The following is a 22625-nucleotide window of genomic DNA, read 5'->3' on the forward strand; positions in this document are numbered from 1 at the left end:
TATCACCCACATGAAACTGGACTAAGGCCAGCCAGTCTACTTTACTTAGGCCAGTGAACAGTCAAATGGTAGTGACTTTTCATCACTATTAACCTGGACTCAAAATCCTGAGGTGAAAGGGTCCATATTCATTACCAATATGATGGGAATATGCCTATTTAAATAGTGTGATCAGAGAAGAAAAAACTTTATTCAGACATTATTACAGTAAGATTAGCATACATACCATATTTCTTGCGTATCTCATCCTGTTTCATTTTTCTTTCATGTTTCCTGCAAAGATTAATAAATATCAGGAACATTTTTATATTTTAGGCTGTTTCAAGACATTTTATAAGCAAGGTATAACAATTGCATTTGGGTCCAAATGGACCAGGGTTTTTATTTTGTTTTTAAGAATCCTGCAATAATTATAACTTTCTAAAATCATTTCTAAAGCTTACAGCTCCCAGTTCTAAAACTCACTATAACTCCCCATTAACAAATCAAGCCATCAATTAGGATCATATCGACAAGCAAGGAAACTGAAAATACACTGCCTTAATTACATCCAGGGAACTATCTCATAAATGTCACTATGCTGCCCAGCAGGGAATATAGTTGTAAAATTCATATCAGACTGCATGTTGCAGAATGCTAATTCAATATCATAAATCTACAAGGAGAAGAAATTTTATATTAGCATTATTATTTGGTTACACATTACGATGAGTAAATGAAAATATAGTTGTCTAAACTATACCATCAACTTTGCAAAAGGAGTAACTTTGGCAACTTTTTTTTATATTCTAGTGGAAGAATGCTTTTCTAATTTGTTTGAAATAAATGCTTTGATTAACTTTTTTTTAAACAAAATAAAAATACACTACTAGGGTACAGTAATATTTCTGTTTACTGCACTTTCCTTTTTTAACATAAACTAAACTGAAATTTAACATTTCAGAAGTAACCACAAAAAATGTCTTGCGACTCTGATGCTGGTACCATCATGCTATTGCTAATCTTTCTCCTTCAGCAATATTCGTATGGAGGAGCAGGAAGATGCTGGTTTGTTAACTGCTAACATACACGGGGTTGATGAACCAGTGTGCTGAGAGAACTCTGATTCTTGTACTCAGTATCAAGACTGAACTGAGCACTGGAATCTACCATTACAGACATTGCCTTAAAGTCAACATACCACTTTTTAAACTTCAAAGTCAGACTTTTACATAGAGGAAAGTATAGTGAAGAGACAAGGCAGGCCGGCTGTGGCAAACAAATGAACAGAGAATCAGCAGATCAGAATCCTGGCTCTACCTATGACTTCCTATGTGACAAGTCAAACCTCTGTCAATTTCCCCATCTGTAAGACAGAACATATCAGCTCTCCTATCCTCTACCCCTTGTGTCCTAGCAATGTTTTGAGGCTAACTTTGTCAGTTTGTTAGGCATTAAGTGAAGACATCTTAATGTGCAGCAGTCGAAAAAGCAAAAAAACATTAGAATGTAAAAAAAATGGAGACATAGTAAAAATATTATGATATCATAGGTAGCACTGGTAGTCACTAGTTAACACTGCCGAACAGCTTCAATTATAAGGCCCTGTTTTCAGTTGCCAGTAACATTACCAATCTAACCATTCAAGCGGAGATTCTGCATGCTAGCCGTCTGTCTCTGGCTGATTTTTCTAAGGTGGAGTGTGGAAGACGACTGGGAGGAGTTTTGGGAGAAATGATTTTGCCATGTCTGAGAACAAATTTAGGGGAATATACATTATTTTGCCATTCTTAACAGATTCTTACAACTGTTTCACTAAAAAGGTCTAGCGCCTCCATACTTTGGAACTGAGACTAGAAATCTGGCAAAGGGGAGTTGTCCTAGCTCCAGGTGTGCGCTTTTTGCTATCCCTTTCACAATCCACCCAAGCAGTTCACACATGCTCAGTAGAGGCTTGTTGCAGCTTGACAGCCAAATTCACCAAAGATTCCATCTGCACTGAGCATACTCCACTGCCATAAAGTTCCTGTGTGTCAACCAGATTGCATGTGTACCATCCCCAAGAGCAACAGAGTATGCTCTCTCCCAGGACCAATGGGCTGAGCTAGACTTTTCCCTGCAATTGCTCCTCCTGGAAGCTTGGTATCGCTGAGGTGCCAAGCACCGGGACTGAAAGCAGGGAAATTGACTGATCTGACTGCTGGGGCCCAGACAGCATGGAAAAGAAGTTAGTCTAACTTGAATGCAGAAGCATGAAAAGTTTGGGGGAGGGAAAAAGAAGGACGACAAGGGAGATTAGAGGTATGAGGACTGAGGGCTTGTCTTCACTACCGGGGAGATCGTCGCTGCTGCAATCTGGTACTTCAGCTCCCTGAGAAGAGTAAGGTAAGTCGATCAGAGTGTCTCCTGTCGACGCAGCATAGTGAAGACACCACGGTAAATCCACGTAAGCTACGTTGACTCCAGCTACATTATTCACATAGCTGGAATAGCGCAACTTAGATCAATTTACCCCTGTAGTGAAGACAAGCTGGGGAGGACAGGGATAAAAGGAAAGAAGTTTCAGATGGGGGACAGGATTCTGTAACCCCTAGAATATACACTGCTCCAGAACCTGGAAGTGAAACCAGGAACCCTGAGTCTCCACATTCCTCTGTCAGCGAATATCTCTAAAACCACTGTCAAAATGTTTTGTCACTCTCTAATTAGTAGTCCACATAGATGATGCACAGCCACTTTCTGCTACCAGCTACTACCTTAGTTCAAGTGGTAGAAGGCTATGTTGTGGTTCTAAAGATCTGAACCCTGGTGATGACTTATGTGGGGGATCAATATAATTCCATGTGGTGTAATTTTTTTCCCCAGTTTGTTTAAAAAAAAAAAATGTAGTAAATTACATTAAAAGACACATTAATAAATGATTGCCTGGGCAACCTTAATTCCTCTTTATGTTACTCTTGCGAGAATTCTGCGCTACTGCAAGTGCACAGAATTCATGTCCCCTGCAGATTTCTTTGCTTCCCCACAGAAAAATGACTTTCTGACAGGGAAGCAAAGGGAAACTGCAAGAGCAGTCACACACCACTCCCTAGCTGTGCAGGTACATTCTTTCAGGCACCCAGAGCTGCCAGTGGAGAGGTAAATCACCATAGGGCTGGGGACACCCCAGCCAGTGGCTCCTACCCTGAGCTGGGATCAGCTGCTAGTCCTGGCTAGGCTGGAGGCAGGAGAGGACAGGACTTCCCCTGCAAGGAGTGGCTGGGGCTGTGTCAGACCCACCGCCAGAAATCTCCCCCAGCTGCAGGAAGCTCAGCATCCTCCCCTGCTTCCTGCCCCCATTGCTCCTCAGTTGATGGGGAAGCAGTCACTGTATGGGAAGCTGCACCCCCATCTGCCCAACCCCCATGCATCTGGACCTCCCATACCCTGACACCCCCATCAAGCCTCACCCCGTACACCCAGAACTCCCCCAGCCCTCCATACCCAAACCCCACTGAACTTCAACCCCTGCACCCAGACCACCCCCCCCCAGAGCTCCCTACAATCAAACTCCCACCCTGATGAGCTCCACCCCCCTGAGCCCTCACATCCAGACCCCCACGCCATGGACCCCCAACTAACTGCACCCAGACCTCCACCCCACCAAGCCCCACTCCCCCAGCACCCAGATGCCTCTGCTGAGACCCCCCCACACCCAGACCCCTCTGCTGAGCCCCAACCACTTTCACCTGGAAGCCCCTGCAGAGTCCTATTGCTCCTGCACCTGGAACCGCCGCCCCCAACGAGCTTCTGTGCATCCAGATCTCCCCACACCTAGACCCCACAGTGAGCTGCCTGCACACAGAATCCTCTCACCCCACACCTGGGTCCCTCCACACTGAGTCACACTTGGATCATGCCCGGTTGAGCCTGCCTGTCCCACACCTGGTGCGCCTGGCGCAGACCCCCAGGGTGTTTCTGGGGCAGGCCCAGCCCTTATGCTGTGTCAGGGTCAGGTGCAGCCTCACCACTGAGTCAGTGTCTTGGGGGAGGGGAGGCTGCAGGGTGATCTCCCACTTTTGTACAGCCTGTGCTCCCCACTGCCATGGAGCCTCTGCATTTATTTATTGAGAAAACTTGCAGAATTTTAAAATATTGTGCACAGAATTTTTAGGCACAGAATACCCTTGGAGTAATATTACGTGTATTCATTATGCTATAGGTTTTAATTACATAATCACATATTTTTTCCCACAGGACCCCTGACTCATTCAGTGCAAAGGATAGCCAGTGCTCAGGGAATGAATCAGTGTTGTATAGTGAATTACGTTGTTGTCTGTTGAACCCCTACCTCATTTGTTGTGCATACTCAAAGGTGTGCAGCAAATGAAGCAAGGGACTGCAGGAAGAAGAAAGGCTGATCACATGGTTAAAACAATTGAATGCTACCCAGGAAATCTGGATTCTATCCATGTCTCTGCCAGAGTTCCTATGTGATGCTGGGCAAGTTACAAATTAAACTTTTCACCAGTGGTCACAAATTGTATGTTCTTCATTTTCTGAGTGATCACCTCTAGACACCTGGGACATAATACGCAGAAATGCTGAGCACTCAGCTTCAACTGAAATCCACTGGAGCTCTGCTTTGAACATAAAGCATTATGAAATGCTGAATACTCTGGAAAATATCAGGCCCATGGCATCTCAAATTGGGCATCCAATTTACTGGACACTTGACTTTAATCTCTGTGCCTAAGATCCCATCTGTAAAATAGGGCTATCACCTTACCTCAGAAGGGTGTTAGGAAGATTAATATTTGTGAAGCATTGCTATTAAAAACCCACAAATAAATTAATATTACTATATTCAGAGCAGGGTTTTAATGGTCTGCAGTAAATAAGACATGGAACTATACACTAAATGATGGAGAAAATGAAATACTGGATCGCTACCCATTCAAAGATCACTATCCATTCAGCAGAAGCAGGTGTAGGCATACAGCTAAATGTACTTTTTAACTCTAATTTAAGCATGTATTTAGGAATCTTGACTCATAACCAATGGTTAATGTGACTGTTCATAACCAGTGTTTAAAGTTGTCTAGCTTTTAAAGTTAAGCTCACTAAAAAGGAGCTTAATTTTAAACTTTTAACTTTTTGAATCATCTGTTTTTAACCTGCTTAATGGTCTTTTAGCTCATTCCTTTCTGCGTTCAGTACTTGCTTTTATGATACATCAATGACTTACAGAATGCATTTATGTATTCTGTACCATTATGACAAAACAGTTGCCTTTGTTTTTAAACCAACATTTGAGCTATTAATAACTAGATATGCCTCCAGAATGATAGTAACATTGCTGGCCATCTGCTCTATTTAACTACTATTCCCCTCACAAACATTAAGCCTGCAATAAATACGCAATCTAAACATCTCCAAGTAGGAGAAACACTTATATTCCTCACTATTTTAGTAGTTTGTACAGCTTGTTAGCCACTGCTACACAGACTAACAGTTACAGTGGGTCATGGTATACGTTGGGGTTGTGTTCCTGAAAAGGGCGATGGATACTGAAACAATGGATATCGGAGAATTTTTTCCCATAAGAAATAATGATCCGCCCCACCCACCTCTGTCCCGCCTCTTCCTGCCCAGTTCCGCCCCCTCCTTCGAGCATGTCCTGTCCCCGCTCCTCCCTGTGCCTCCTGAATGCCGGGGGAAGCACCCAAAGAAAAGCCATGCAAAAGGAGAAGCAATGGATATGCGTATCGGGACTGAGGGGAACGGGAACACATTCCCTATTGATGACCAACGGATATGCGAAACGAAGGATAATGGGGAGATGTATACCAGGGACCCCCTGTATGATGCAGTCAATACACAATATTAACATGTAGGGTTGCCAACCCTCCTGGCTTGGCCGGGAGTCTCCCAGAATCAGGCTTAATCTCTCAGAGGCTACTGAAGCCAATTTGGGAAATTTTAGGCCACTAAAAGTCTGGTGGTGCAGTGGGGGCTAAGGAAGGTTCCATACCTGCCCTGGCTCTGCGCCACTCCCGGAAGCAGTGACGTATCCGGCAGCAGCTCCTAGGAGGAGGCTCAGCCAGGGGGTCTCTGTGCACTGCCCCCACCCCAAGTGCTGACTCCTCAGCTCCCATTGGCCGCAGTTCCCTGTTCCCGGCCAACAGGAGCTGCGGGGGCGATGCTGGCAGGCAGGGGCGGCATGCAGAGCCGCCTGGCTGCCCGTGAGCCTAGAGTCATTCCCAGACATGCTGCCATCTCCGGGAGCCAGCCGAGGTAAGTGCCACCCAGCCGCAGCCTGCACCCCCTCCGGCACCTCAACCTGCTGCCCCAACCTCCTTCCGCACCCAAACTCCCTCCCACACCCCAACCCCCTGCCCCAGCCCTGAGCCCCCTCCCGCACCCAAACTCCCCCCCCAGAGCCTGCATCCCAAACCCTCTGCCTCAGGTCAGAACCCCCTCCCGCACCCAAACTCTCTCCCAGATCCCGCACCCCGAGCCCTCTCCCACATCCCAACCCCCGACCCAGGATCAACCCAGAGCCCCCTCGCATACTCCGAATCGCTTGGCCCCATCCCGCAGCTCAGAGCCCATGCCCCATCCCGCACCCCAACCCTGTGCTCCAGCCCAGTTAAGGTGAGTGAGGGTGGGGGAGAGTGAGCGATGGAGGGAGGGAGCCCTCGGAGAGGGGGCAGGGCAGGGGTGTGGCCTTGGGCAAGGGGGGCTGGAGGCACGGCAAGGGTGCTTGGGTTTGTGCGATTAGACAGTTGGCAACCCTATTAACATGGTATCTTATAGTGGATTTCTGTAAATTGCATGTAGAAAAATCTGAAATTTGTCAATACACCAAAAGTCACCATATTAAAAACTAGATACTACCGCTTAGCACTACACTATTTACATCTTCAAAGCCCTATACTAGTTTTATAACCTCCCATGAGGATAGCAAGCACGTAATATCCCCACATTACATATGGGAAAAGAGACAAGACCACACAAAGCTCAAGACAGAACTCGGGCAGACACCATATAACATCCATTTATCTTTACTATTTATAATTAAGAACTCTGAAGTCCTGTCTGCCTTTCTCCTGCTCTAGCCACAAACTATTTATGCCTGCATTATTCTTCAATTTGTCAGAACTCTTCAGGATTCAGTGATAAAGTTTCTTGCCTGTGATAATAAGAGGTAACTAGAACCATTAGCCCTGCCACTTTATTCTAACAAACACCAACCTTTTCAAACAACCACTTCCTGAATATATCATTGAAAGACCTTTATGAATGTGTGGTGGACTTGGTTTAATAGGCCTTTTTTATCTTGCTAACTTTTGTGACTTATGATTGAATTATTATGAATACTTAAGTCAATCAAGTGTAAGCTGCCTGCAAGTGCAGTGTACGATACCCCGAGAAATTTCACTTGTACTATACATCTTAGTCAAGCTATTCTGGGCACTGAGAATGTTGGGACCACACAATAGCTGGTACTGAATATAAGAGCATTTTTTCTTTAAACACTAAGCTTCAGAAATAACATTTCTTCCACACAATAAGTTATTAGAACCAGAAAAGCTGTTTAGAAACTCTACAGGAAAAGTTTAAGACTGGTGGATGTAACTCCAAAGATATTTTTGAAAATATTTTTGGATATTTGAAAAGGCTTCAGACACTAATCTCCTCTTTTGCAAAGCCATCTCCATACCCTCCCAAGCAGCAGCAGCAACCACCACCATGAAAAGGTGGTAAAACTGAGGTAGACTACATCGAACTAATTAAGACGACAACCACTTTAAGGGATGCTGCATTTCCAACTGCCTCTGCCAATCTAAACAGCCATTTATGAAAAAATTGTATCTGAGGGAACAGCTAAAGCCAATAAAGGGAAAGAACAACAGTGCTGCACCTAAATTTTACCCTGGGGTAATTCTGCCTCCCCAAAATTAAAAATCCTGCGCACAATATTTTAAAATTCTGCACATTTTATTTGTCAAAACGACACAATATCACTCCAGTTTCAATTATTTTGGTAATTTCTTTCAAAATACCTGTCAGCAAAGTAGGTCAACAATAAAGACAACAAAACAAGATTCTCCAGGAGCAGAAAGTTAAAGAAACCCCTATGACAACCTAGTTCTAGTTGGGAGGTGCTGGAGGGGGCTGCGTGGGTCCCCCTTTGCCCAGCCATTTTAAGTATCTTAACTGTAATTTTTTTCAGGGGTCAGATCTAAAATGATGTGCTTCTGGTAAAATTACAGAATTTGTATACCAGTTAGAGGAATCATTACAGAGTCAAATTTGGAAGCTTATGCACTGTATTAAAAGACAGCAAGGTTGACGTTATCCCTGTCAGTTTTAAGTTTTCCAATAATTACTATTAATAGTGTCAGATCTGCATCTCCCTCTTCCATTTACCCAGTTATATTCCTCAGAGATGCCGTTAATAAAAGCTAGTCCATTGCTTGTTATCCCTATGGCAAAACACAGAGCGTACTTGTAAGTAGATGTCTTTCACATCCTCAAACTTTCTCCACTTGATATAAAATCATGTTAATGGACTAAATATTCCTCCCACCCTCTGGCAATGCACGTTACAACCAGCCAAAAAAAACCAAACACACACAAAAAACCAACAACTAAGCAGTTGCATCCAGAGTTAATGACAATGCTTTTCCATGGTTCTATGCAGAGGAGACATCTGTGATGGCAGCATAATGTATTATCTCTGATCCTGCCAAGATGAGGTCTCTTGAAAAGCATCACAATAATACCCCCCACCCTCCTTTTTAGAGTATGTAATACCACACCCATACCATACTAAACCTATATTTATGGACATGATTAACTATGGAAGACCACACAGCATATAAACCTAAAGGTATTCTGGGTAGGCAAGTCCTGAAGTAGTTCCAGGATGCCAGAACTAAAATTAAGCCCATCAGCTATGTTTTCATTTGTGAATATAAGACTGCATACTGTTCCTCTGCGGTTCTCAAATTGGAATGCACTCATTCCTTCTAGAACTGCTCAGAATAAGCAAGTGGAAATATACTGCAACATACACATACTTCACAGAGGAGAACCCTAGATTCCTAAATATCTTATTGCAGGGTTGCCCAGCAGAATTACATTTTAGGTAAATTTTCAGAGATCGGGCATGCAAGGAACATACTTTGGCCCATCAAGCTGAAGTTAGTGTATAATTTCCTGTAAGCAAGGGACAAGGAGTCTACTTATTTGAGAACACTGAAAATCTTCCCAAAATGATCCTCCCACTGCAACATGTCGTGGTGAATAACTTAATTTTAGAAGAAGATGTTGTCAAAATAAAATGAAGCACAAGTAAGGCAGATTTAACCAAAGCTGCACAGGGAAAGATGAGTAGAAACATCACAGTATGATCAGATTTTAAGAAATAAGCCTTTATACCTTTTTTCCTGAATTATGGAAGTTAGTCTAAAAAGTACTGTATAATCAGCTCAGTTTGTTAACAGTGTACACCTTGGCAATCACAGAAGCATCCCATTCTAGTTTGGGACATTTACAGAAACAATACTAGAAGTACATTTTTAAATTGCCTTTTTGCAAAGGTAGCGGGCAGCTTATATAAATCCTCCTGTTTGGATTTGTCCAATAGTTGATTTTCACTCTACATCTTTCCCTCAGCCACTGCTCTCCTCTCCCCTCCCTTTCAACTGCTGGCGGTCATCTTGCTATCAACTTACTTCTTACTACCAGATCAGGCACACTGCGCTCTCAAGAACCGGAGCAAAAACTATCTGTGTGGGATTCTAGGGGATATTGCACCAAGTAATAGATCTTACAAACACTATAGCAGCCTAGCATCTCAAGTGCATAAAAACTAGGGGTCTTATCTGACCTATTATCACAATAAAAAAAACCTCAGCAGTGCTTCTCTCTCAGCCTGGTTTCTATCAACCAATAGCTCTAGAAGTGCGTATTGCCATAGTATCTAAGCACTGCATGCGGATTATAAAAGCGCAGTGGGAAAAAAGTCCAGAAGGGTAGTCAATACTCAATCCAACAATGGAATGCTAATTTTGAACACATCAGATTTTCAAATTCTGTGGGGAATGTTATAGTGAGAATCTGCATCTTGAGTGACCAGAGGATAGTACGGGTACTTTCTGACCTCTTCTGGGAAGGACATTTGAGAGCCTTGGGTCTCCTCTTGAAGACTTTAGCTCCCTGCTTCCTCAAAATCTACATCTGGGCTAAACGGTTTGCTGGCTAACTGCAGTTGCTGTAGTGCAGCAGTTCTCAAACTGTGGGTCAGGACCCCAAAGTGGGTTGTGACCCGTTTTAATGGGGTCACCAGAACTGGCTCAGACTTGCTGGGGCCCGGGGCCAGTTCTCCAGAGGCTAGAATGCATCCCAAATCTTTGGCCCACCACCAAGTTCCCAATTTTCAAACACCACCCTCCACCTTCTGAGGCCCACAGGAAGTCAGCCCTGCTCCTGACGACCTTAGGAAATTCAGAGAAGATTTTCCACAGGATGGGGGAAGATCAAGAACCCAGAAGGGAAGAACCAACAACAAAACTGCTAGTCTTAAGAAGCTCTTTGATCTCTCACACCTTAGTAGGTTCACTGGGTACCACCATTGAACCTCCACAAGCCTTAGTAGGCTTGTTAATTCCCAAAACATGTCTGCTACATGCAGGTGGGTAGGGAGAGAGGGAGTCCATTAATGCTTTTTTTGTAGGGGGAGGGGGTGGGAGAAGAGTGAGACCCAGGGAACCCTGATGAATATATTAAGGCTTACAAATGGGTCCTAAGAAACTTTCTGAGGCTGCCAGGGGGCTGAAAATCCAACCAAGGGCTTGACTACAAGGGAGAATTTACCTCATAATTATACCACTATAGCTATGCAAGTTTAACTCTCCATGGAGACATTCTTATTCCAGAACAAGAACATCCACACAGGGAGCTGTACTGGTATAGCTATAGTGGTATAATTACATCAGTATAATTTTGCCACTCAGTTTTCCCATGTAGAAAGAGCCCTAAAGCTCATGGAGGGGGGCACCAGGGAGTAGATCACAGGGAGCCAGGAGGAAGTCTTCACCTCCCAGGAACCCCCTACACAGTGGACCGAGAGCACTAGGACACACAGGCCAGTTTTTCCCCAGGTCTGCTGAACCCCAAGCCTCCTGACAGTATTTTCCATCTACCCATCTTCCTATGCCTCTACCATCAGCTATTAGAAGCTGAAAGAAAGCTTCTAGGTTCTATAGCAGGGGTCAGCAACCTTTCAGATTTGGTAAGGTTTCGCGTGCCAGTAATACATTAACGTTTTTAGAAGGTCTCTTTCCATAAGTCTATAATATATAACTAAACTATTGTTGTATGTAAAGTAAATAAGGTTTTTAAAATGTTTAAAAAGCTTAATTTAAAATTAAAATGCAGAGCCCCCCCGGACTGGTGGCCAGGACTCGGGCAGTGTGAGTGCCACTGAAAATCAGCTCACATGCTGCCTTTGGCATGCATGCCATAGGTTGCCTACCCCTGGTTTAATATATACTTTATTCCCTAGGCGCTACGGTTACTACTTGCGTAATAAAAATTCTACCAAGAAGTGTATGGTTATTAAACGCAATATTTCCAAAACTCACCGCTGAAGAGATTGCATTCGTCTCTCCTCTCGATCTCTGGCAAGCCTTTCTTCCTCTTCATCTGGTATACTAGAAAGATTGGGTGGCGGGGGGAGGGAGAGAGAAATCGAGAGTTTTTCTGTGCTTGAAAAAAGCCTGTTGGTCATTTTTCAGAAAATGCTTTAATCGGCCCTGATTTACAGCCTTTACAGCTGTACTTGACTCCGTTACGTGGTTTAATTCACAACTGACAAATTGGTAGCATTTTCCCTTTACACTAGAAGTATTTTTGGTTTTGCAGTACCTTGCACACTTTACCAACTAAACCTGTGTATACCATATACGAACTACAAAACATTTGAAGTCAATGCCAGTCAAAGGATATTTTATTTTTCTTTTAGTTATTCACCACTGACTTAATTTATCCCAACTCCTTTGAACATAAAGAATTAGTAAATGTATGCTTTTGTCACATTTCTCCACATATTAATTATCTCCCAAAACTGAATGCATGATCTGGAGAGGTGTTAATCAGAAATACTGATAAGTCTCAACATGTGTTGGTTGAGCTGTGAAGACTAACAGTACCATATATGTGCACTCACATCAGCACTTAAGTGGCGCAACAGTGACATCCAGTGGCTAGAAAAGGATAATCACAGCAAGTCACAACATAGATGTGCCATACATACGTATGATACATACCTATGTTGCATCTATGATGTGCCATATATAGATCAGAAGGGGCAGTTTGAATTCAGCAGTTCATTAAAGGACACAATCAACTGTCAAGTCACATTTCCATATAGTTGTTTTAAAAACTTACTATTGTTACAAGTTTCAGAGTAGCAGCCGTGTTAGTCTGTATCCGCAAAAATAACAGGAGTACTTGTGGCACCTTAGAGACTAACAAATTTATTAGAGCATAAGCTTTCGTGGGCTACAACCCACTTCTTCGGATGCATATAGAGTGAACCATATATTGAGGAGATATATATACACACACACATACAGAGAGCATGAACAGGTGGGAGTTGTCTTACCAACTCTGAGAGGCCAATTAAGTAAGAGGAAAAAAACTTTTGAAGTGATAATCAAGATGGCTCAGTACAGACAGTTTGATAAGAAGCAAGTGTGAAAATACTTACAAGGGGAGATAGATTCAATGTTTGTAATAATAACAGGAGTACTTGTGGCACCTTAGAGACTAACAAATTTATTAGAGCATAAGCTTTCGTGGGCTACAACCCACTTCTTCGGATGCATAATGTTTGTAATGGCTCAGCCATTCCCAATCCCTATTTAGCCCTGAGTTGATTGTGTCTAGTTTGCATATCAATTCCAGCTCAGCAGTCTCTCGTTGGAGTCTGTTTTTGAAGTTTTTCTGTTTTAAGATAGCCACCCGCAGGTCTGTCAAAGAATGGCCAGACAGGTTAAAGTGTTCTCCCACTGGTTTTTGAGTATTATGATTCCTGATGTCAGATTTGTGTCCATTAATTCTTTTGCGTAGAGACTGTCCGGTTTGGCCAATGTACATGGCAGAGGGGCATTGCTGGCACATGATGGCATATATCACATTGGTAGATGTGCAGGTGAACGAGCCACAGATGGTATGGCTGATGTGATTAGGCCCTATGATGGTGTCACTTGAATAGATATGTGGACAGAGTTGGCATCGGGCTTTGTTACAAGGATAGGTTCCTGGGTCAGTGTTTTTGTTCAGTGATGTGTGGTTGCTGGTGAGTATTTGCTTTAGGTTGGGGGGTTGTCTGTAAGCGAGGACAGGTCTGTCTCCCAAGATCTGTGAGAGTAAAGGATCATCTTTCAGGATAGGTTGTAGATCTCTGATGATGCGCTGGAGAGGTTTTAGTTGGGGGCTGAAGGTGACAGCTAGTGGTGTTCTGTTATTTTCTTTGTTGGCCCTGTCTTGTAGGAGGTGACTTCTGGGTACTCGTCTGGCTCTGTCAATCTGTTTTTTCACTTCAGCAGGTGGGTATTGTAGTTTTAAGAATGCTTGATAGAGATCTTGTAGGTGCTTGTCTCTATCTGAGGGATTGGAGCAAATGCGGTTATATCTTAGAGCTTGGCTGTAGACAATGGATCGTGTGGTGTGTCCTGGATGGAAGCTGGAGGCATGTAGGTAAGTGTAGCGGTCAGTAGGTTTCCGGTACAGGGTGGTATTTATGTGACCATCGCTTATTAGCACAGTAGTGTCCAGGAAATGGACCGCTTGTGTGGATTGATCTAGGCTGAGGTTGATGGTGGGATGGAAATTATTGAAATCATGGTGGAATTCCTCAAGGGCTTCTTTTCCATGGGTCCAGATGATGAAGATGTCATCAATGTAGCGCAAGTAGAGTAGGGGCGTTAGGGGACGAGAGCTAAGGAAGCGTTGTTCTAAGTCAGCCATAAAAATGTTGGCATACTGTGGGGCCATGCGGGTACCCATAGCAGTGCCGCTGACTTGAAGGTATATATTGTCCCCAAATGTGAAATAGTTGTGGGTGAGGACAAAGTCACAGAGTTCAGCCACCAGGTTAGCTGTGACATTATTGGGGATACTGTTCCTGATAGCTTGTAGTCCATCTGTGTGTGGAATATTGGTGTAGAGGGCTTCTACGTCCATAGTGGCCAGGATGGTGTTTTCTGGAAGATCACCGATGGATTCTAGTTTCCTCAGGAAGTCAGTAGTATCCTGAGGAAACTAGAATCCATCGGTGATCTTCCAGAAAACACCGTCCTGGCCACTATGGACGTAGAAGCCCTCTACACCAATATTCCACACACAGATGGACTACAAGCTATCAGGAACAGTATCCCCGATAATGTCACAGCTAACCTGGTGGCTGAACTCTGTGACTTTGTCCTCACCCACAACTATTTCACATTTGGGGACAATATATACCTTCAAGTCAGCGGCACTGCTATGGGTACCCGCATGGCCCCACAGTATGCCAACATTTTTATGGCTGACTTAGAACAACGCTTCCTTAGCTCTCGTCCCCTAACGCCCCTACTCTACTTGCGCTACATTGATGACATCTTCATCATCTGGACCCATGGAAAAGAAGCCCTTGAGGAATTCCACCATGATTTCAATAATTTCCATCCCACCATCAACCTCAGCCTAGATCAATCCACACAAGCGGTCCATTTCCTGGACACTACTGTGCTAATAAGCGATGGTCACATAAATACCACCCTGTACCGGAAACCTACTGACCGCTACACTTACCTACATGCCTCCAGCTTCCATCCAGGACACACCACACGATCCATTGTCTACAGCCAAGCTCTAAGATATAACCGCATTTGCTCCAATCCCTCAGATAGAGACAAGCACCTACAAGATCTCTATCAAGCATTCTTAAAACTACAATACCCACCTGCTGAAGTGAAAAAACAGATTGACAGAGCCAGACGAGTACCCAGAAGTCACCTCCTACAAGACAGGGCCAACAAAGAAAATAACAGAACACCACTAGCTGTCACCTTCAGCCCCCAACTAAAACCTCTCCAGCGCATCATCAGAGATCTACAACCTATCCTGAAAGATGATCCTTTACTCTCACAGATCTTGGGAGACAGACCTGTCCTCGCTTACAGACAACCCCCCAACCTAAAGCAAATACTCACCAGCAACCACACATCACTGAACAAAAACACTGACCCAGGAACCTATCCTTGTAACAAAGCCCGATGCCAACTCTGTCCACATATCTATTCAAGTGACACCATCATAGGGCCTAATCACATCAGCCATACCATCTGTGGCTCGTTCACCTGCACATCTACCAATGTGATATATGCCATCATGTGCCAGCAATGCCCCTCTGCCATGTACATTGGCCAAACCGGACAGTCTCTACGCAAAAGAATTAATGGACACAAATCTGACATCAGGAATCATAATACTCAAAAACCAGTGGGAGAACACTTTAACCTGTCTGGCCATTCTTTGACAGACCTGCGGGTGGCTATCTTAAAACAGAAAAACTTCAAAAACAGACTCCAACGAGAGACTGCTGAGCTGGAATTGATATGCAAACTAGACACAATCAACTCAGGGCTAAATAGGGATTGGGAATGGCTGAGCCATTACAAACATTGAATCTATCTCCCCTTGTAAGTATTTTCACACTTGCTTCTTATCAAACTGTCTGTACTGAGCCATCTTGATTATCACTTCAAAAGTTTTTTTCCTCTTACTTAATTGGCCTCTCAGAGTTGGTAAGACAACTCCCACCTGTTCATGCTCTCTGTATGTGTGTGTATATATATCTCCTCAATATATGGTTCACTCTATATGCATCCGAAGAAGTGGGTTGTAGCCCACGAAAGCTTATGCTCTAATAAATTTGTTAGTCTCTAAGGTGCCACAAGTACTCCTGTTATTGTTACAAGTATCATCCAAGAATACTAAAAGTGATTACAGTGGAAATGTTTTAAAATGTGTATGTTTTGTGTACATCTTACACAGCCAAAATAACCCCTCAGAGCAGCAAGTCTCAGAGCATGGGTCAACTGACTTGGGCTCACAGGTCTTGCGCTACAGCTTGGGCTCTAAGCCTGAACGTCTGCACAGCTATTTTTAGCAATGTAGCACAAGCCCAAGTCAGTTGACCAAGGCTCTGAGACTTGCTGCCTCAGCTTTTTTTTTTTTTTTGCGCACCATGTAGGTGGATCCTTTTCCATGCAGTCAATTTCTATTTCCCCTATTTATGTGGGCCTCTCTCATAGAAAGGAGAGAGAGAAAAAACAAACACAAAAAACAAGTATTTTTTTTTAATTGCAGAAGATTAAATTGGGGATAAATCAATAAATTGACCTTTTGTGAACCTGACCAGATTTCAGCATCTGTTTAAATATCCTCGGTCTTTGGAGTAACTTCAGAATGAAACTACTGTGGCTGAAATATGTGATACAACAGAAGCCTCTAAATCTTGCACAGCCTTTTGTAAAACTGGTTTATCAGAGAGGCTAGGAGGCACTACATAATAGTCCCAACTCATGTTTCTGTTCCAAAATATACAGACTCCCAAACAGCTATGACATCTCTCTCTAGAACTTGGAATGTACAGTATTTATTATTGGACAGCATTGGAATTTAAAAGTATTTTCCTGCTTCGAACCACTCTCAAGGGAAGTTCTCAGTTAAGCTTATCACAGAAGTCAACTAAAGTAGAAGTAACCATCATACTTTAATATTTCAGCAGACTGACAAGTTCAGGAAGAAGCAATATAGTGGCATATGCCATTAATTTCATGAACCTTTAGCTCTGAAGAACATGGAAGCAGCAAAACATCTGGTGCAAGATGCTAACAATGCTAGCCAACTGAAAAGATACTAGGAGAAGGCTTGGGAGTCTTGGAACCTGTGGCGTGAATAGAGACAGAGGAGCCATTGGCACCAACGGTGCAGATATTAATGTTCCTGAGTGCTCATTGGCTGAAGGTGATGGTGGTTGCTTCTCTCTCTTCTGGGGCAGTCAAGCTCCATAATACGAGATGTCTATGCTGCAGCCGAAAGTAAGGTTCCCAGGCTGGATAGACAGACTTGTGCTCTCAGGGCTTGCATTACCACGCTAACGATAGCTGTGTGACAATGCTACACTGGTGGAGGCTTGGGCTAGCTTAGACCTAGCAGGTAGGGTGAACTTGAACTCAGATGACTATTCTAAGCCTCCACTGATTCCACAACAGCCAGTTATTTTTAGCCTGCTAGTGTGAGTCTGTCTATATGGGCTGGGAGGTTTGCTCCCAACTGTAGTGTAGACATACCCACGGAAACCTCCTCAACATGCTTTTCTTGCCCTTGTTTTGGATCACAGCTGAGAGTGGTACTGACGACGCCTCAAAACAAAGTGCCACTTGAAATTGGTCCCATACTGATAGCTTCATGTTCTAAGGCAGGCTTCTTTGGTGCCAAGGGAGGCACTATAGAGGGGATTCCTGATCAGGACCAAGACTCTTCAGGACTGAAGAGATTCCATGTACCTGAGTAACAGTAGCTGCCTGTTTAGGAAGAGATGCATTCTTTGGCAGGGAAGCCCCCAGAATCAAGAAAGTCTCACACTGGGCTGGTCTACACTAACCCCCCCACTTCGGACTAAGGTACGCAAATTCAGCTACGTTAATAACGTAGCTGAATTCGAAGTACCTTAGTCCGACGTTACCGCGGTCCAGACGCGGCAGGAAGGCTCCCCCGTCGATGCTGCGTACTCCGCTCGCCGAGCTGGAGTACCAGCGTCGAAGACGAGCACTTCCGGGATCGATCCGGGGCACTTCCGGGATCGATCCGGGATCGATTTATCGCGTCTTAACCAGACGCGATAAATCGAACTCAGAAAATCGATTGCTTACATCCGGACCCGGATGTAAGTGAAGACGTACCCACACTGACAGGAACTTTATGAGAAACAGGACACAAATACTAAAAATGATTTTAGAACAAATGGAGTCCTGGCACTGCTAGACTCACAACTTGGAACCAATATACAGACTTCAGTTGGGTGGTCCCAGGGGCAGGGATAGTCCTTCCCTCAGTAGATGGATGGACCACCTTTTCATGCTGTGGCTCTAGGGGAGTTGGTTGGGACGCAGTAGCTGGAGTGTTTGGGGAGCCGGAAGCCGGAGCTGGAGCATGTGGTGTTTCTGCCTTCGGAGCAGAGATAGGGTGGCGGCAACATAGACTGGTGGAGTTGGACTCTTCCAGTTCGAGATGTCCTTTGCAGGTGACTTGCTGAGACTTACATTTCTTCTGTGTCTCAAAAGGCAGGTCGCAGAAGGAAAAATCAAAAGGTGATCCGCTTGCTATGGATTCTCTTGAGATGTCTGCTGAGGCCGCAAATGTACTGGAATCCTCAGACCAGATAGCAGAAGGGGCAGAGGAGTGTGTCTGTAGGGAGGGGATACTGGAGATAGATGCAATCATTCTCCTTTTCTTCTCCCTCTGTTAGATGGGCTTCAGCCATGTAAGCGGATTCACTAGATGGTTCTCGTTGTTCTGGGAGAGTAGTATGATGTTATAACCTATCTGGCAGAGATTTCTTTTTCACAGGAGCCATCCTTGATGTGCTTGGCACTGAAATCAAGAGGTCTAACTCCACTCCTTAGGTGGAGGCAATGGATGAGACAGGCCAAGAAAGCTTACTCTGAGAAAGGCTCAGAGCCTCCATTGCCTATCAGCATGGGCCTGATGTGTTGAAGACTTGCACAATGCAGCAGTTTGGGAAGATCCGTTTCCATCCAAAAGAACAAACAGGCACGTGTAGCCTTCTCTGGGAACACAGATGGGAATGACACACAACTTAAACCCATATTTTTTATATCTTCCTTCTTGGTAGCTACAGATCAGTTCTATTTCATTGGCAAAGGGACCAAAACTGAGAAAAGAACAGTGCAATGGCACAAATCGAGTAATATCTAAAAAAATTCTAAAGCAACTAACAAAAAACAACAAACAAGAGGATAGGATATTTGGTGTACAGAACCTTAGAAATTCCTCCAGATATGGAGAGAAAGTCCCAATCCCTATGGCAATTGAGGAAATAAAGGACTAGAGCTGGTTGAGACTGCACTGCCTTTATAAGCTCGCTCCAAATATGCAGTGCCACAAGAGGACACCTGTGCTGCCCCAATGAACACACTTTTCCAGAAGGTGTCTCAGTTAGGATTATGCACTGCCATTTAAAAAAAAAAAACCACTATTGCTGTCATCCCATATGCAAATCAAACAAGTTACTGCTTGCTTATTGGATCCCTTTGAAGTATGATAAACAATTAAAGAATTAAACCTGTGGCAACAAGTGAACTTCAGAAACCCTCCAAGATCTTAGGAATGTTTAATTTTTGTAAAACTTGAAACTTTTTTGAAACTAATTTAGGCATCCTCAAAGCCTCTGAGCAAAAAGGTATCTATCTCTACTATGATCATGACATTTGTGTAAATTAAAGGAAAATAGCATCTCTGACAACTGATTCCTGAGAGAGTCTCCTGACTGCTAGCTGAACTACCCTGAAGCAGGCTCAGGTGCCTGGACACTAAACTATATTGAAATGTTGCTTGGTTTATACAGGATAGATGCTAATTTTATTCCTCTTTCTGGCCCACTTTTGTTCAGGCATGAACTAGCCTTAAAAGAAACTCTTTGCTCTATTATCTCTAAACTCAAATATTTAATTTGCCACTCATGAACTTTTCATGTGCCCCTTTAAAAGGAAATTATTATTTGTAGAAACAGAAACAGAACAATTAATTTAGTTTCAAATGGAAATATTTAGTGCTACCAATGTTAGTAATACTAGCAACTCGGTCATACTGCTTGTAGCTAAAATACTCTATCCTGTATTGTAAGTAGAGCTGCACTTATTCATAATGCTATCAGAGTTGAAACATTTATTTTATGGTACATGGTATTCACTAATGAACTTCACACATTTCTATTTTAAATGTAATTATAAGATTATATTTTGGATTTAAATAATAAAATGTTTCATGATCTGCAAAACCTTTAATTTTTAATCAAAGACTGAACTGCATAAAAATATACATAACTTACACTAGCTTAAATTTCAAGACACTAACTGAATTTGTTACATCTATCAAAGGATGAGCCTGTGGGCATATACCCCTCTAGTGGAATTATACGGTATGAGCATTTCACCATTCAGGATCCGTACAAATAAACCAAGTGGCTTCAATCAAAGCCAAGTGACCAAGGATGCCTATATGGCACATGAAAGGCCATTCACAGACTCATTGCTTTTGAGCTCTTAATCCAGGACCTTCTCCAGCCAGTAGTTAGGCAGCTTGTCTCACACCAGGCCCTGCTACCACCACCATTAATCTTGGGGGCTTGATTTAGCTACATTAAAAAAAAAAAGTGTCCAAAACCCACACCACGCAACAGGGTAGACTGATTTAATCATGATCTAAATCACCAAGTGGAAACCTCGATTTAAATAACTGATTTTAATCAACTTTTCCATGTATACTCTAGTTATTTTCTAAAGAAAGATGCATTCTCATTGGTTGATATAACCATTAAAACTTGTTGATTTACAACTCAATAGGGCTTTTACACTAGATTTGGTACATCTTTTTACTACCTAGGAGGGTACACTATAACCATATACTTTTATTTAAGCAATTATATGGCTTAATATTTCCAGATTCTTATTAGCTGTACATTTTAGTATGTTAGAAAATGATGAGTGATATATTGCTTATTTACTAGATAACTTTTTGCTCATGATTTGTGTCAAGCTGCATTAGAATAGTAACTGAATTTTAATTAAACACAAAACAGCATTTAAATTTTATTAAAACAAAACAGCCTTAAATGTTTTGGATATATAAGCGTCTCTTATCAAAACATGTTTCAAATTTACAACTAAATTATAGTACGTTTAGGCCTTAAGATAAATCTGAATTTAAGACAGGCTCATTTTAAACAGATTTTTTTTAAAAGAAAAAAATCATCTCATAATTTAAACAATCAGATTTTATTTTTATTTTTTAAAAATCATTGATTTTTATCTACCCTGGCAGGCAGCAGACTCAGGATGTGGTATTTGTTTATTTTTTTTAAAATGAACTTTGTGCAGAAGACATCTGATCTCAGAAGACGTGATACAATCATTTAAAACACATGAAATGAAGAAAACTAATTGATCTTATAACCGCAGCCTGTCCTCAATGGATACTGTAGCTGCTACCATGAATCTGTTTCAGTGCAGAATGAATATTAACTCAAAGTGTAAATGCAGAGCTAATTTAATTTGCCATCTAACGTGCTTTGATTCAACTACCTACTCTAATAGTTACATGCCACATTTTGTATAATTAAATATTAAAGCTTTGTAAAAAAAATTAATTTTACATCAATCTTTGGAAAAAATTCCTGTTAAGATGATTGTTAAGTTTTAAATATACCATACATACTCTACATGCGATTTTAAAAATATATATAAAAATAAGTGTGTACACACTCTTTTTTCATTTTACTTTCTTACCAGGAAGATGTGATTAAAGAATACCAGCTTGGGATAAATAAATATGTTTACATCTCTTAACCAAAAAAATACCAAATTTGTTTTACTTCCAAATTAAATTTCTAGTAAAATTATTGGAGATTATGCATTGTAGGACCAACAAAGCTAATAAAAGAAAAATAAATATATTTACCCCCTAGAACGCCTTCTGCAGTAGCAGCAGTAACAGCAACAGACAGCAATGGACAGCAGGATGAGTCCTGCTATTACAGCTATGGCAATGATGAAGGCCTCAAAGTTCACTGTAAAATAAATAAATATATATATTTATTTATTTATTTATATAAATTTATATATACACACATATATATATATGTGTGTATATATATAAAATTAAACAACTTGTAAGACTTGAGCAGTGGTCATTTGAATTTGTCTTCTCCCCGCTTCCTCTGATGAACATTTTGGTCATTCTCAGTTTCATCTTTGGTTTCTTTATGCAGTACTCTTAAAGGAGTTTTAGTAGAATAGCTGCTAAAGCAACACCTTGTACAGTTTCACATAAGAACTCTGCCACTGTCACTCACAGAAAAAAATATTCACCAGACTAATGAGATCAGGTTGCTTTTTAATCCCTTTGTTAGCCCTCTCCCTTTAAACTGTCCATTCTACTCTTGTATATAAAAACACATCTTCATCTCAGATTTTGACATGGCAATGGACGTTCTCTCCCAATTTTTCTTCATGCACTATGATTTTCTCAGTTACAGAGCTATAGGGTGTTTATGCATAACTGGGCAATTTACAACTACTATACAGATGTCCCGGACATTTTCAGAGCATAGATTTTTTTAATTAAGCTATGAACCATTAGGGTACGTCTACACTACCTGCCGGATCGGCGGGTAGTGATCGATCTATCGGGGATCAATTTATCCTGTCTAGTGTAGACGCAATAAATCGATCCCCGATCGCTCTGCCGTCGACTCCAGAACTCCACCACAGCGAGAGGCGGAAGCGGAGTCGACGGGGGAG

At 42.4% G+C, this 22625-nt stretch overlaps 1 protein-coding gene across 2 annotated transcripts in view; it reads right to left on the reverse strand.

The window, feature by feature from the left end:
* The window catches only part of LOC135873615 (pituitary tumor-transforming gene 1 protein-interacting protein-like), a 51585-nt gene that overhangs the window by 9098 nt on the left and 19862 nt on the right, over positions 1 to 22625 (reverse strand). For both annotated transcript variants that reach the window (XM_065398249.1, XM_065398248.1), the window contains exons 4-6: positions 21784 to 21892; positions 11616 to 11684; positions 227 to 273 (exon numbers count right to left, since the gene is read on the reverse strand). In XM_065398249.1, coding sequence (XP_065254321.1) covers positions 227 to 273; positions 11616 to 11684; positions 21784 to 21892 — 225 coding nt within the window. The remainder of the gene's footprint in view (positions 1 to 226; positions 274 to 11615; positions 11685 to 21783; positions 21893 to 22625) is intronic.

The sequence above is a fragment of the Emys orbicularis genome, chromosome 2 (genome assembly GCF_028017835.1).
Source record: "Emys orbicularis isolate rEmyOrb1 chromosome 2, rEmyOrb1.hap1, whole genome shotgun sequence".
NCBI lineage: Eukaryota > Metazoa > Chordata > Testudines > Emydidae > Emys > Emys orbicularis.